Below are 15,905 nucleotides of genomic sequence, written 5' to 3'. Positions count from 1 at the left end.
GAAATGACTATAGGGTCTATAATCTTATTGCTAGGAATGACTACAGGGTCTTTAATCTTATTACTAGGAAAACTTATGGAGTTAATATGATCAAGATATTTCTTGCCTACTAAAAGGTAGGTTCCTATGATTTTGATATCCATGTAGTTTAATAAGTCAATTCTTATGAACGAAAGATTGTTTCTCATTACATCTAGAGTAAATTTGAGCAACTTCTACAAGTATTTTCAATGGTTAAGTTACCGATTCCTTTACTCCATAACCCAAAAGGTTTCAAGGATATTGTGTGTCACATGACGTGACTACTAGCAAAATGGATGGTTCCACAAACATTTTTGTTTAAGCTATCGCTCATGTGGATAGCCCGTAAGGTCTATCTCTCCTTGGATCTAGTCTTCTCATCATCAATTCTTCCTATTTCATACCTTGATCCACCAATGTGACGAAGGGTATTGCTAGACAACCAAAGGCAAAAGGTAAGATTTGAGGTACTCTATTGTTAAGTTTAGCTTTTATGGAAGCTTTGAAATTGTATCATGGATATCACAATCGTTGGAATCTACCTTTTAGTGCGGAAGACATAACATAAGCATATCAACTCTAAATGTTTTTGAGGTGGTAGATTTTGAATCTACTTTTCAAGGGTTTGGGATGATAGTATGTCACACATGGGGGTTTTGACGTAAGATACATAAAGTTCACCCATGATGCCCTTTTCTCTAGCAAACTGATGACATGGATCTTGTTAAAGTCAAAATTTACCTAATGATCAATGTACATAATACATTTATACTATGTTGCCTTGTCTCTTATGCCTTGTTATTGTTCTGTGTGCATCAACTAGCAATTGTTCTTGCGAGAAGCATCTCTAACATGGTATCATCCGCTCTCTTCGGGTCCTCTGCTAGGTGCGCCCTCTTTGCCCCTGTCCTTCTTATTCAACTTCATAGCCATCTGCATTAGCTTCCTTCTCTCCATCTGCGAGAATCGGACCTACATCAACCATACCATGATGTTGCTGCCATGTTTTGTGCTTAGGAGATCACATTGGACACAGCTCATGCATACATGCATGTTGCCCATGATTGTTTTTTGAAGATAATAAATAAATGTTTACACTCCTTCTCAAACTCTAATGCGCCATACTCCGCCGAGTCCCTAGTGGTTTGTCTTGATGCAAGAATCAATAGTATCCCCCTTGATTTCTCCATGGTCACTGCAGTGCCCCTCTCCTCCACTGAGCGGGTACCCTTTTCTAGTCTCAAATCTCTTAAGGGGACTACTTCAACTTGTAGAATGTGGATACAAAAGAGCATGTACTCGTAAGATACCCCAGATAATTATATATAGTATCGGTGTCTCTTTGAGTAGGGTGTTCATGACATGCATGATCTCCCAAAGAGCGTAAGTAACCAAAGATTCAGAGCAAAGGGGCAGCTCACTTAACCACATGCCATACATACCCAGCATTGTGCAAAACTTTGATTCTTGTGCAAAGTCAACCTTGAGAGCACTGGACCACCTCCATTACCTTTGCATCTTTGAGCAACTCCTACCCCTTAGTGGGGTCCAGGTCACCCTAAAGGTGATTCAAGACTAAAAAGACATTCTCGATGGGTGCCAAAGAGTGGAGAGAAAATGCTTGCACTTTTTCTCTAAAGGTCTTGTTGTCCAAAAAATAATTTCAAAGCTTCAGCTTCACCTTTCATATTCTTAGCGTAATGTAATGTTGTGAAGAGATTAGAGAGAGAGGATTGCATGCTGTCTTAGAATAACATTTGAAGCTTCGGACACTCATTCATGAGGTCCTGGGTTCAAATCTCCCTTTAGTACTCTCATGGAGTCGGATTGCACTTTAATGTTTATTAAGTATCGGAAATAGCCTAAACCCTGTATTGGTATATACATAAACCTATCTAAGGGGTGGTAATTTCTGGAAAAAATGCACACTTTCAGTATCAAGAGGGAGAGGGGGTTTAGAGATCTGCCCTGTGGGCAAGGAGATAAACAGGGAAAATCTGCCTGTGTAAAGAGAAGAAAGTGAGCTAGACTCCTCGGAATCCACCTCGAGCTAGGATCTTTGAGATAACATGAGACAATGAAACACCGACACACCGACATGAGTGGAGGAACAACGAACAGGAGCTGCCCATGGTCCTCCGATCTGTGGATTCACCAATTGAATCTTTATTTGTCATTATTACACTAACGCAGTATATTCGTTTTTCTTATAAACAATTATAATTGCTTTGGTTATTGGAAAGTAAAGTATCGCTTGTAATTGGGAATGCTACCTAGGATTCACAACAATTTTTTCTTATATCAATTTTATAGTTTCCCTTCTTTTTTATTTCTATATATTGGCTAAATCGTTTGTTTTATTTCGTGAAATTAATCCGATGTCATCCTTTCCTTAGGTTCACTGGATTTGAGTTTGTTGCGAGGTTGATGCTTTTTAAGCTACTTTGATCCGGGGTGTGTGTGTTGTAGTGCAAAAGTGAGCTAATACAGTCGGTTTGTTTTAATTGTGAGTTAAAGTATGAAGAGGATTCTTGAACGACATGCAGAAGCCAGCAGCGATGAAAAGAAAAACGAGAATCAGTCTATCGAGAAAAAGAACGTAAGATTACGTGCACACCTGCATATCGTCTATGTATTTGGTGGAATAAACGTTGGATTGATTCCTCTAATCACCTATAAAGCACGCCTAATTATCGTATGCATGCATATCAATCCATGTCTCTTTCAGAAATCGGCCCCTGTTTGTGTCTCAGCTATAATGAGGTTGTTAGCTCATGGAAGCTTGCATCAAAAAGAATCTTTGATTAACATAGGCAGTATTGGCAGCTTGATGAAGTTGGCCGACTTAAACATCAATCGGATTGCCTAAAATCCATGAGCAAGTGAGTACTGTTTTTGTTTTTCACAACCAATAAAAATTGAGCAGCATGTTTAATCATTATTTATGAGCAAGAATTGAGCTTTATCAGCAACATGTTCAAACATGGGTTGCTACACAGACGCTTATCAGGAGAAGACATCGAAACGCTAAGCTTGAAGGAGCTCCACCAGCTTGAGCAACAGACAGTAATGGATATGTGCCGTGTGACAGCTCGAAAGGTAAGCCTTCTTGGTTTAATTCTCAACGTACTCAACTTTCCAAAGGATGACATACTTTAAGAACACCCTCAATATGGTTGCACATTTTAGAGATTTGACGTTATATAATGCTATAATCCTGAGTACCACAATGTTATTGACCTGTGCTGGTTACATTAGACGTTATTAATGACTTGTAGTTTAAACATTGATCATGATTATCTAGAGATTTCGCCCATCATTGGCTCTTTGGATAATCATGATGGCTCTTTGGCCATCATGATTATCTGGAGTACCCAGGCTGAAATTCGAAGGCCTATCCTAACCTTGAATTTGAAATTCGAAGGCTATAAACTAGCTTGACCTAGTGAAGATTTTTTTTTCAATTGTGACCTTCTTCGAGGGCTTCTCTTGAAAGTTTGAAGGACTTTGTTGCCCTGTGAAGGCTTCGAGTTTTAGTACTCTCATAGACTAGGGAGAAACCCTCAAAGGTGGGATTTGATGTTCTCTACACTAAGAGTGCTGATGAAGTGATTTATGTAGGAGACAAACGATACTTATGGAGATGCCTCTAAGCGAGCTCCACATGCATGGTACATGCTCAAAGCTTTCAAAGAAACCTATGGAGTCTTGAAAGATGATAGAAGATAATGTAATATGGCAACTCGTTTGCAATGTTGCATGCCATACATAACGTTCGAGCAATTGATTTTTACCAAAGCATTGTTCAACCTTGAACTTCACAACCTAGCATAGAAACTCAAGAGGTCCTCTTAAAAATATACAAAATCTCAAGGAAAGGTTACCTTTTTTACATAAATAATGAAAATATACATGGATAATAATTTAACATTTCAACGTACAAAAGAATCTCAAGTATTTAAAAACTATATTATGATATTGACATTAAAAGGCTAGCTTTGATCATCGAACATTGCCTCAAGCATTTTCTTATACTGAACCCCGACATTTAAGTCCAATCACGTAGTCCTTAGAAAAACCAACTCAATATAGCTCTTAAATCCCTTTTTAACAACCTTCTTGCACCTTTAGCCAATTTGGGAGTGTGAGTTCACTTCTAAAAACCCAAGTTTGGTTTTTAAGTTAAATACAAAAGATGAAACTTCTAAAGCTCCTATTTGAGGCAAGAGAATCGATCTACCATAGGTCTAATGAAAAGCATGAAGCAGCATAATCAAAGAATTGGGAAAATAGTGATGTAATTTGAAGACATAAATTATGGAAAATACAACACCCTTGAAACCTTGATTAACATGCTAATTTGTTGCTTCTTGATGCAAGTTTGTCATTTTTATAACTATTGCAAGATATTGTTAACAATCAAGCCCGCAAGCTTTCAGGCTTTTTCTCCTTGTCTCTTTTTTTATTGCAAGGATTTGGTGCATGGGTCACAAAAATTTAGAGTGTTTAATGTGTGCAGTCCTACTCATGTAGAATGCAAATTTATCGTGTTGTGTAAGAAGCTGAGTGAGGAGGTCTCGATCTTAGGTGTTCAGTCTGTGAGTGAGGTACGCTTGCACAATTCCAGATAGACAAATCAAAGGAGACTTTATGGCCATGGAAGTAGCTTCACACCACTTTATTACTTGTACATAAGTACTCTTCTGCGATCTATTATCCTACAAGACCATGACAATTATTAGCAACCAAGCACAAAACATTTCTCACAATTAAAATCGAGTTGTTAACTTTTGGTGTGAAAGTCGTTGGGCCAACAGTAGTTTGATAAGTTGGAGAGTTAGTCTTACCATGTAATGTTGTTTCAAGCAAACTTTGAACTTCATGACACTGATGTGGGAACAATGGTCAATCTTTGATTTGCATGCAATTGGTAGTAGTGGGATGTGGATAAGCCACCTTGACAACACTTAGGATATGGCCTCGTTTAGTAAGTTTGTTATATAAGGTGTCAACCATTTTTTGTTTTGGAATCCACATGGATCTCATCCCTTTGTAATAACCTTGGGCTAAAAGTAGTGTCTTAGAGATCCACACTTGTTAAATGTGTTCCTTCTCTGGTTGGTGAGTTTTTCATAAGGGATTTTTGTGTGAAGCATGGTTTCTATAGACCTTTGGTTTTTTGTGTTGTTGGATGTGTCATTGCTGGAAGTTGGTGGCTTTAGGTACCCAAATCAAGTCATTGGGAGGATAGTTTTGAGCTCTGAGAAGACACTTAGCTAGCCATTTTCAATGATCGCTGAGATTGGGGTTGTCGTACAGCTAGATGCCTCTATCTAGTGGGTGTGTAAAGCTGCTTCGGTGTGAACTCATGCGGTTACATAGAGCTAAATCCAGGACATCTTTGGAGGCGTGTTCACATGTTGAGTGTCCAAGCAATATATTCGAAGGCACAACTAATAGAGTTTTTTCATCCGGCAAGTTTTGAGATTCATCTTCGAAAATAAGGATATTGACTTCTGGACCTGAAATATTTAATGAGGTAGTTCTAGAATCACAGTCAATAGTACATCGATAATGGCCCATTCAATTCCTTCCAAGTAAAAGATCTTTAGATAATTCTATAGGAGACATCACAAAGAATCTACCTTTGGTGCGGTTGTCTGCAATGTAAAACACCATTTTGCACACTCCCAAATAATTGACCATTTGATTGTCAATTGGTTTGATCTTGTCTTTAGTAAGACATGAAGTTGTTGTTGGTGCCACAAAATAAAAGACCTAGTTTGCGAACAAAGTTTTTACCATTGAGAAAATGCAACCATAAACGAGCGGGTCTTACATCCCAATCTTCTTTTTCCTTAATTCCAATAAGTCTAGTCATGTTAATTAAATAAACTCCCCCATCCCTATTGGTTTTCCACCTCCACTAAACTCTTTAATGGATCCTTTTACCATGGAGTTTTTTTACATCAAGCTCCTCATTCCATATAGGATTAACCGCATTTCTGTTATCATCATCAAAAAACCGTGTACCATAAAATGATAGTGAGGATTTGAAGCTAGTTCTTATCCTTCCCAAGTTTTTGGAAGCCACTTGCATAAAATTTTAGTTCAACAGATGGAAGACCGTCTACTTGGAGTTTTTGAAAACATTAAACAATCCTAGATTTATCTTCATCACTTCGTTCAGTGGTTACTAACTCATTATATTCAAGACAGTGTTTCGCCATTGGATGATAGCTCTTGTTCTGAAGATTGACCTTCATGATGTTATTCTTCTTTTATAAGAAGATGTGGTGAGTTCCTCAATCATGGATCATCACCAATTGTCTCATAAAAGGCCTAGCTAAGACCACATCATAAGTCCAAGTTGTTTTTTATCCATGATTGCAAATATGTGATCAAAAGTCATCCACATGCGGTCAATTGGTTGACTCTTACCACTCCAAGCATAAAGTGAGGCTACCATCGGCCAATTTCAACTTCAAAGTTGTTGTCTAGAGTGTTGGCGATCCCTTTTTGGTTCTAAGTCCAAAGTGCGCATTCATCCATTCTCATAGATCTTACAAAAGGTAGGGGTCTCTTGATAGAAACTCACCCATATGATTGGAGAAACTAGAACTACAAACACTCCTAATGTGTCCTTTTCTCTCTTGGTTTCACGGAAGACACGTGCTCTCATTAAGGTAATCGCACCTTCTAAGCTAATGTACAAGGAAAGAGAATTTAAGGAATTAGGCTTAGACTCACTCAGCGTTAATGGAAACTAAGAGTTCAAGGTTTTGGCCTAGTTGTTCAACTAATCTTTCAAAAGATGATCTTTTAGAGATTCCAGACTACCTACACTTTTCACTTTAACAAAAGTAGAATATAGAATTGGTTGTATCTTCCTTGAAAACTGAAGACTACCTTCTTTAGAACATTCTAATATCTTGTCGAAGAAAGATTTGGTTACAAACTTGTATGGATCTGGTTTTACTAGCCCTAGAGGTCCCTCTAACAGGAATTGAGTCTGCTTATCAAGTTCTTGGGCCTTCTTGATTTGGATATTTGTTCAATTTCTCAAGAAACTCTGAGGATTGCTTCAAATCGGGTTTTCTAACCACAAATTTTTGGGCCATGTCTAGAATTTCATCTCTAAGTGCTTCTTCTAAGAAAGAATAAGTCTTCATATCCCCATCGACACTCTCAATGATCACACTACCCACTTTCTTAGCTCTAGAAATTTGTACTATTAAGAGTTTAGAATTTGTTGAAATTTGTGGTGCCATGGAGAGCAAGGTATGAATAGAGGACTAGCATCAAGAGTATGGAGCCATATCACACTTGGATATTATCCCATATAAGAACATTTGTAAGACGTGTACCCTTCTCATATAAAAAGGGTCATTTTCAAGCAATTATCAAGCCTCTCTATGAGTACAAGTTTCCATCTCTTAACCTAATTGTTCTTGATTCCAGCTTGATTAGGAAATTGTTCATCATCATGTTATTGATTGGGCTTCACCCACCTAAGCTTAAACACTTGATCACTGTGATCAACGTAGGATTAGGGTATCTTCACCATAGCCATGCATGCCTAGTACTCATGTTTCAACATGGTATCAGATCTTCTCCTCTCTCGATAGTTTCTCTCATCTCAATATTAAGATATAGTTTTGAGCTCCTTATAGCCTTATCCTAGTAAATACTAGTTAATCTATCATTAGCTCATTAATTTTCATCTGATCCACAAGGTCTCAAGGAGAGCTTGAGCTTGCAGTTGATTTTCGCATAAAGCATAATTAGGTAATCCTTCTTAGGAGACTCTTTCCACTTCCCAGGCACTACTCTCCATCATGTCAAACACACAGAAGCACGTATAGAATCACCAAAAATTCACAACAAATAGACGCTTCTCATTTTGGGTAAAATGGGCCATTCATCCCAATGGATGCTCAATTGTCGAATTCTGTACATGCCCGGGGGTTTTTTAGATCTATGAACATGATAGTGGAGTTAGTTTGAGCTAACATGATGAGAAAATTGAGATTCAGGTATGTGTAAGCTCCAAATATTGGTGCTTGATTCTCCTTATTCACTTAGCCATTGCCCAAGAGCTCTTGGAGGCACCCTTGGCACACAATGATTCCTCTTTACACCACACAATTCGATGCAATTCAGCCCGCTATAGCTTGCAACAGTGAAAAACACAAGAACATGTCTTTTTCTTGTTTATCCTTATTTACTTGCAACTGATCAAATCAATTTTAGGAGAGTGTTGCCCATTGTCCAAGGACCCTACACATCAAACCTTAAGCTGCTTACTTCATTGTATCATATGTGTTGAGTTAAAAACCACACGGCACTAGTTTCAGAGTTGGGGTTCTAGGGTACATTTGAGCTAGATCTTTTTCTCAAGCCTCTCCTCCAAATCAAGGGCAAAGGAACTATTAAAAAATCCCACCCACCTTATTTTAAACACCTAATCATTGTGATTAATGTAGGATTAGGGCATCTTCACCATAGCCAATGCATGCCTAGTACCTAATCATTGTGTTAGAGCCTCCCTCTCTCCATAGACTCTCTAATATTAGGATTAAGATATATCTTTCATCTCCTTATAGCGTAATTCTAGTAAATACCACTTAATCATTGTTATTAGCTCATTAATTTTCATCCTATTCACTAGGTCTCAAGGAGAGGTTGATCTTGCAATAGCCGATTCTATTAGCACAAAGCATCATTAGGTAAACCCTCTTAGGAGACTCTTGCCACTCCCTAGGCATTGCTCTTCATCACCTCTAGCACATGGCAACAGGTATAGAATTGCCAAAAATTCACAGCAAACCAACGCTTCTTGTTTTAGGTAAAGTAGGCCATTCGTCTTAGGGGAAGCTTAATCAACAAATTCCTTACATGCCATGAAAGTTTTATGAGTCCTCTAAAGATGTTGATGTACCAGACTCAAGGTTTAGGTCTATGCAATCTCCGAATATTAGTGCTTGAGTCTCCTTATTCACTTAGCCAATGTCGAAGAACCCTTGGAGACACCCTTAGCACACTAAGGTGCCTGTCTTACCACACGATTTGGTGTAATTCAGCCGCTATTTCAACCCGCAATAGCACAAAACACACGAACATGTCTTTCATTCATTTCTCCTAATCTGCTTATAATTTATTAAATCTCTTTTAGGAGAGTGTTGGTCACTGTCCACGGACCCTACACATGAAATCTTGCCCCGATTGCTTCATTGTATCATCTATAGCGTGCTAAAAAGGTGGGCAATGGAAAAAGACCCATAAAAATTCATTCTCTCTTCATCAATCGAATCCTCAAAGAATCAACCTTGCTAATCACTATAATTAAGGATTAATTAACAATCAATTAATCATCCAGAGCAAAAAGTAATGTTTTAACTCATAAGTGGGATTGATTTTTGACACTTGTAAACACGCATGTTTGAGGATTTGACCCTGCTAATCATTATAATTAAGGATTATTTAACAATCAATTAATCATCTAGAGCAAAAAGTAAATTTTTAACTCATACGTGGGATTGATATTTGACACTTATAAACACACACATGCATTCAAATCACATCATTGCATGTGTGTGAACTTAAAATTCTATTACATTGTTAATTTGTAAGCAATTAGACACTATCGAGAGTCAAATTCTAGTATAACCATTGCAATGGCATCAAACATTATCACAAATGTTGAGAAGTTCTCTCGAGAAGGATTTCAAACCTAGGCCACCCAAATAAATTATCTTCTCATGCACGAAAAGCTACGGAAATTAATTAAGGAGAATGCCCCTTTTAATCCAACTAAGGATTGGATTCAGAAATATGAACAAGCTCTATCATTAATTGGATTGCACTTGGTAACCAATCTTATTCATCAAATTGATTCAAAAACGATGATAAAACAAGCACGGGAAGAGTTAAATTTATTATTGGTTCCAACCAAATAAGGAAATCCATTTGAAAATAGAATTTTATGGCTTAAAAATGGAATTTAATGAGTAACTAGCATAATTCATAAGTAAAATGAAAAGCATAATGACCTAATTAGTTGGCATTGATGCAAAGATAGGTGAAAAGGATGCACTTGTCATACTTATAAAAAGCATTCCATAGGAATATGGTGCTCTTGTGACCACTTTAAAGAATTTACTTGAACCAACATTTGAGGGTCATATTTCATCAGTACTTGAAAAAGAGGAATATGGTGCTCGTGACCACTTTAAAGAATTTACTTGAACCAACATTTGAGGGTCATATTTCATCAGTACTTGAAAAAGAGGAATATGGTGCTCTTGTGACCACTTTAAAGAATTTACTTGAACCAACATTTGAGGGTCATATTTCATCACTACTTGAAGAAGAGGAGAAACTAAATAATGGTACGCAAAATACAAGTGAACAAGCATTCTACATCAACAAGGGCATAAAAGAATGCTACCACTACAGAAACAAGGGACACTTTAAAAGTGAATGCAAACTCAAACACAAGCCCAAATGTAGGCATTGCAAGAAACATGGACACAAAGAAGAAGAATGTGTATCGAAGAACCATGAAGCTGACTACGTGGGGACTTCATCAAGAAAAGTGAAGATTCCTGCGAGCATCTGTTCTGGAACTAAAGCTTTAACGACAATCCTCACCACCTTAGCCCATGATTGCAAAAGTCACCAAATGAGTAGATCTAGTCTTCTATTTTTATCATGCATGATCACCTAAGGGTAGCAACTTACACTAGGGGGTGATGAAATATTGTAACACCACACTTCACCACCTTAAGTAGCATGTTGCACCAAGAGAAAATGATGAATATTTTTTAATTCACATCCAACCACCTTGCGGTAGATTGAACATCATGGCACCACAAGGACAGGCATTGAATTTTGTTGGCCATTGAGAGCAAGGTATGAGTAGAGGACCATGATTAAGAGCATGCACCTACATCACACTTGGGCATTATTCCACATGAGCACACTTGTAAGAGGTGTACCCTTATATAAAAAGGGTCATTTTCAAGCAATGAAGACAAGCATCTCCCATGCCTCTCTATGAGTACAAGTTTTGATCTTATAACCTAATTGTGCTTGATTCAAGCCTGACATTAGAAAAAATTTAGACTCAAATTGGGTCCTTTAAGGATTTCTACACGTTCTCTCTCTACAAAAAATAGATTATGATGACATTTTAACAAATTATTTTAGAAATGAGTGGAGTTTTGACATTTGGAATCTCCTTTTTGAGACCTTTTTAATGATATTTAGCATGATGAGAAGTTTCGCATATTCAAGAAGTTCCCAAATTCGGTGATGATGTGGCATGTTGCCAAATTTGGGACTTCTTGATCATGAAAAATTGTCCATCATGCTATATTGGAAAGGCCTCGAAAGGTAGATTTCAAATGTCCAAACTCCACTCACTTTTGATTTGACTTGCAAAAATTTCACTATGAACTCATTTTTGTAGAGAGAGAATGTGTAGAAACTATGCATTTGAAACCCATAGCCATGCATGCCTCACTACAGCCCAATTTGAGTCCAAACTTTCTCTAATGTTAAGTAATTAGTTCATCATCATGTTGTTGATTAGTCTCCACCCACCTTAGTTTAAACACATGGTTAATGTAAGATTAGGGTATCTTCACCATAGCCATGTATGCTTGGTACTCATGTTTCAACATGGTATCAGAGCCACCCTTGTAAAAACTTGAGTTTTACATAATTTCTTTTAAATACTTTGAACCTTAGTCTTTCACTTTAGATTTGAAGTAATAGCATTTTGGAGCTTATTTATAGATGTAACCGTCTTGAATCGTACATTATACGCAGTGAATTCTTAGCGTCTCTACAATTGTCTTGTTGTTTTGTAGGTTTGTCTAATGTTCCTGATATACTGTAATGTTGAATTATGTATATTGTGATGAAGACAATTGGTTTGTGTTTCTCTTTGTGACTTGAAATGATGATGGTGATGTGTGGGAAGTGTTTGAAGCTTGTTTCCTATGATGTCAAATGTCTGTATGATGATTATTTGGGGCTGAGTTTAGCCTCAACACTTTTGGCGATCCTACTGTTTTGCATGCCTAGTGGCTTTGTCTATGGGAGGGAGACATGGCTATAGCAATTCTATGCAAGTATGAAAAGATGAATGAATGGCTCCAGGAATTTAGCAATTGGGTTACCGAGGAATAGGAATATATAACCTATGTAGAAGTATTTCTAAGGAAGCAGTTTCCTCATTTGCCTATGGATGTGATTCGGCATATATGGGAAATTGTTTGGAAAACAAAGAGAAAAAACATTATTCTATTTGGAATAGTGAATGGTCCAAGTGAGGCTTGAAATTTTCTAGAGATCTGTTATTGCCATCAGTTTCATCACAAGTGTCAATATTGTGGGTCCAAATGTTCATTTCAGAAGAACAACATTTCAGAAAAACAACATTTCAGAAGACCTTTTCATGGGCACACGGTTCAAAATTAGGTTGGGTGAAGGATTATCATCTCTGGTAGAGGATCCAAATGAAGGAATCAATCCACCTAATTCATGAGTAATGGACTTGGATGAAGACGTCATTCCCCTTGAATTTGTAGGAGGGGAGGAAATAGCATCACCAAATGCTGAAATTACTAGGGGAGTGGCAAGGCTTCTTGGCACAAAAGCACTTAGTGCTCAATTGCTAAGGGCAAAGAGATCTTTGGATTTCAATCCATTACCACACTAGTCTCCCAAAAGAAGAAAACCACCACCAATCATGTAGGCAAATCCTCCACCGCCTAGTGCCCCAACAAACCCCAAGATTGGCCTAGCCAAATTCAGTGGCTCCAAAAAAACTAATGCTGATAGCTATGTTGGTCAGTTTGAAATGAGATGTCAGGCTAGTGGTTTAGGGATATATCTGGATGAAGTGAAGAAGAAACACTTTGCTACTATATTGGAAGGTCATGTAGTGGGATGGTTTACTCAATATGGATTACAACATTTCCCGAACTATAATGCTCTCAAAGAAGCTTTTCTTGTAAGGTTCAAGAAGGAGAAAACCATTGAAGATATTCTCAAGAAGCTTAGGGGGCTGAAACAGGGTAAGTTAGGTGTGGAAGATTTAAAAAATTCAAAAATTTGTACGATAGGTTATTGGCAAATCAGAGGCCAACTCCTAAACAGTTGGGAGACTGTTTTTGCAAGGGCCTAAGAACAAGACTTCAGAGTTCTTTGACACGAAGAGACATTCCGAATGCAAATGACTTTAATGGCATGGTGAATACAGCACTCACGGGCCAGAAAGGAGATTAGGATTGTCTTCAAAAAAGAAGAAGCAATGAGAAGACTCTAATGGAGAAGATGGTGAAGCAGTCAGAAGACTCTAATGGAGAAGATGGTAAAGATTCACAAGAAGAAAATTATGATTGAGAGGATGAGGAAGATAACTCTGACATCTCAGATGATGAGGATTGGATTGAGAAGAAAAAGAAAACAAAGACGAATAAGGAAAATCAAGAAATCAAGAAGAAATACAACAAGAAAATCAAAACACTTAAGGAGGATGATTTAGAGGAGAACATTCTTGACAATATTAAAATCTTGGGAATGGCAACAGTGGGTGAGGCATCCAGGCCATATTGTGAGCTTTGCCAAAAGCTAGGTCATATTACAGCCAATTGTTAGTATATTCCATAGTATAGGGGGAGAGTTCCACCCAATTGTTAGTATATTCCATAGTATAGGGGGAGAGTTCCACCCAATATTGTTTAGATGAATCAACATGCAAATTCTCAAGGTAATCAGATTGAAGTTGAGCGGAATAGGAGGGCTACTGGTCCTCCAAGGAGAAATCAAAACCCAAATCAATGGCAACCTATGCATCAAAAAACCCTCAGTGGGATAATCAAATTCCTCAGTGGGGCAATCAGTAGAGGAATTTAAATAACAACAATCATAACAAAAATATCAAGTGTAATTATTGTGGCATACCAGGTAGTGGCAGCGTACAAGATGTGAGCTTGGGTGGAAGCACATAAATGAAAGGGGAATTCCAATTGTCAAATACAATGAAAGGCAGGAAGAGAATCAAAATCAACAAATTAGTAAACTCATTGGAAGTGTGATTGTACACACTGTATGAAAATTGAAGACATGCAGGATGTGGATTCAATGGCAATTAGTAGAGGTCACAAATCAGGGTAGCAAGAAGTCCCTTGAAGTTTCAGCTAAGGAGGAGGATCCCATTGAATGGGAAGCTCAGAATAGAATTAGAACAGGAGCATTAGGAAAATTTTAGACTCAAAATAGGGTTGTTTCAATAATAATATAATAATAGACACATAGATTGAGTGACATGAAATCTAGCAACGATATTCACCGGTAGTGGGACCTCTGTACAAACCCACCTAAAATGTGGAGAAACTCTTATCTTCATGAAATATTGAAAAAATCATCACCTTGTCTTAAAATATTTTAAATCGTTTTTTTGTCAGCACCTAACACAATAAAAGAATGTTTTCTACATTCTTGTGTTAGACGTGGAGCACTAAAAAATTCTTTCCACTACTCCTAGAACTAATGATTTTGAATGCTTGGAATAGATAGATACTCAATCTCTTGGTTATTCTCTCAACTTGCTTCCACTTTTGAAACTGGAAGCCTCTTTGGCGCCCAAAAGGACACACCGTCCCTCATTTCTTCTTCCCTCCGTTGATCCACAAAATTGGTTAGCTCAGTCATCCACTTTCTGCTACTTCTTCTTTCTCATACGTCTGTTAATCTCTCATGGCAACCAAAAGTGGACTGAAACGAGCAAGGAGCAGTATCTCATCTGTTGTGTTGTATAACATAAAAGATGAGAATGAAGAATGGATTCCCCAAGTATACAAGAAGTACTCTTGGGTCACTATGCAGCCAGGAAAACATGGCCACTACTGAAAGACGTTTCGCAGAGCATTTGTTAGTGCTATGAGAAATCACACGATTTATGAAGCACCTGATTGCTGCTATTCCAAGATTACCTTTTCAGAGACTTGTCAGGAGAATTTGCGAGCGAAATGGAGTTTTGTTTAGGTGGAAGGCATCGGTCCTGTTGTGCTTGTAGGAGGTCACAGAGGATTGGATGATTGAAAATTTTTTGGATAGTTACGTTCTTGCGGCCCATGCACACACGGTCATAGTGATGAACAAAGATTTTTTCAGCCTAGTAGCCCTTCGTTTTAGATATGATAAGTTACTTAGACCAGTTACAATTACTGATGCACAAATGGTGCAAATTTTGGATGTCTATCCCATTCAAAAAGTGAGAATTAAAGAGGTGACAGAGGGAGTTCCAGAACATGAACATGAGACTCAGGAAAATTTTTCGGGCAAGCGCTCAAAGGGAACATCATGTGGCAATGCTTGCATTGCAAACAAAAAGAGAAAATGTTCGTGCACTCCACGCTATGAATCGGGAGGTGCTTCAATTTTTGTTGCCAGAGTTCTATGTACCCTATCATATTAGAGGGCAAAGATATTATTTTTTGATTCATGCTGAGATTTAAACATTTTGTTTGATCCTAGATTTGTTGGAAGAAGCAATCCAACAACACATCGATAAGGAAAAAACTATATATCACTTAAACCCATAGGCCTGGGCTTTAGGATGGAGCCATGGCTCTTCTCCCAAGTACGGAGCCTATCTAAGATGCTCAGGGGGGCCTATCCCCCCTCGTGGATTGGGCGGGATGAAGTCCATTGGGCCATCTGGAGGCATTGCTTCTGCTACCTCGATCATTTTCGCAATCATTTTCTCTCTAAATGTTTTGACATCTAGGTCCACGTAATGAGAAATGGATGGAAACTGCCATCACAATTTATCAAGGCATAAGATCAACATGACAATATACAAGAAG

General features: G+C 37.9%; 1 protein-coding gene across 1 annotated transcript in view; it reads left to right on the top strand.

Annotated features, from left to right (window-relative positions):
* LOC147624321 (MADS-box transcription factor 23-like) overlaps window positions 1-3,462 on the top strand; it is a 200,279-nt gene extending 196,817 nt beyond the window's left edge. The window contains exons 2-5 of the mRNA XM_086819821.1: window positions 2,539-2,620; window positions 2,848-2,903; window positions 3,021-3,120; window positions 3,280-3,462. Of these exons, the coding sequence (XP_086675947.1) occupies window positions 2,539-2,620; window positions 2,848-2,903; window positions 3,021-3,120; window positions 3,280-3,462 (421 nt within the window). The remainder of the gene's footprint in view (window positions 1-2,538; window positions 2,621-2,847; window positions 2,904-3,020; window positions 3,121-3,279) is intronic.
* Window positions 3,463-15,905: the final 12,443 nt, after the last annotated feature.

Source organism: Cibotium barometz, chromosome 25 (genome assembly GCF_041138505.1).
Source record: "Cibotium barometz isolate CiBa-2024 chromosome 25, ASM4113850v1, whole genome shotgun sequence".
Taxonomy (NCBI): domain Eukaryota; kingdom Viridiplantae; phylum Streptophyta; class Polypodiopsida; order Cyatheales; family Cibotiaceae; genus Cibotium; species Cibotium barometz.
Note: the sequence above shows the minus strand (reverse complement) of the source record. Positions and strands in the feature narration are given on the sequence as shown.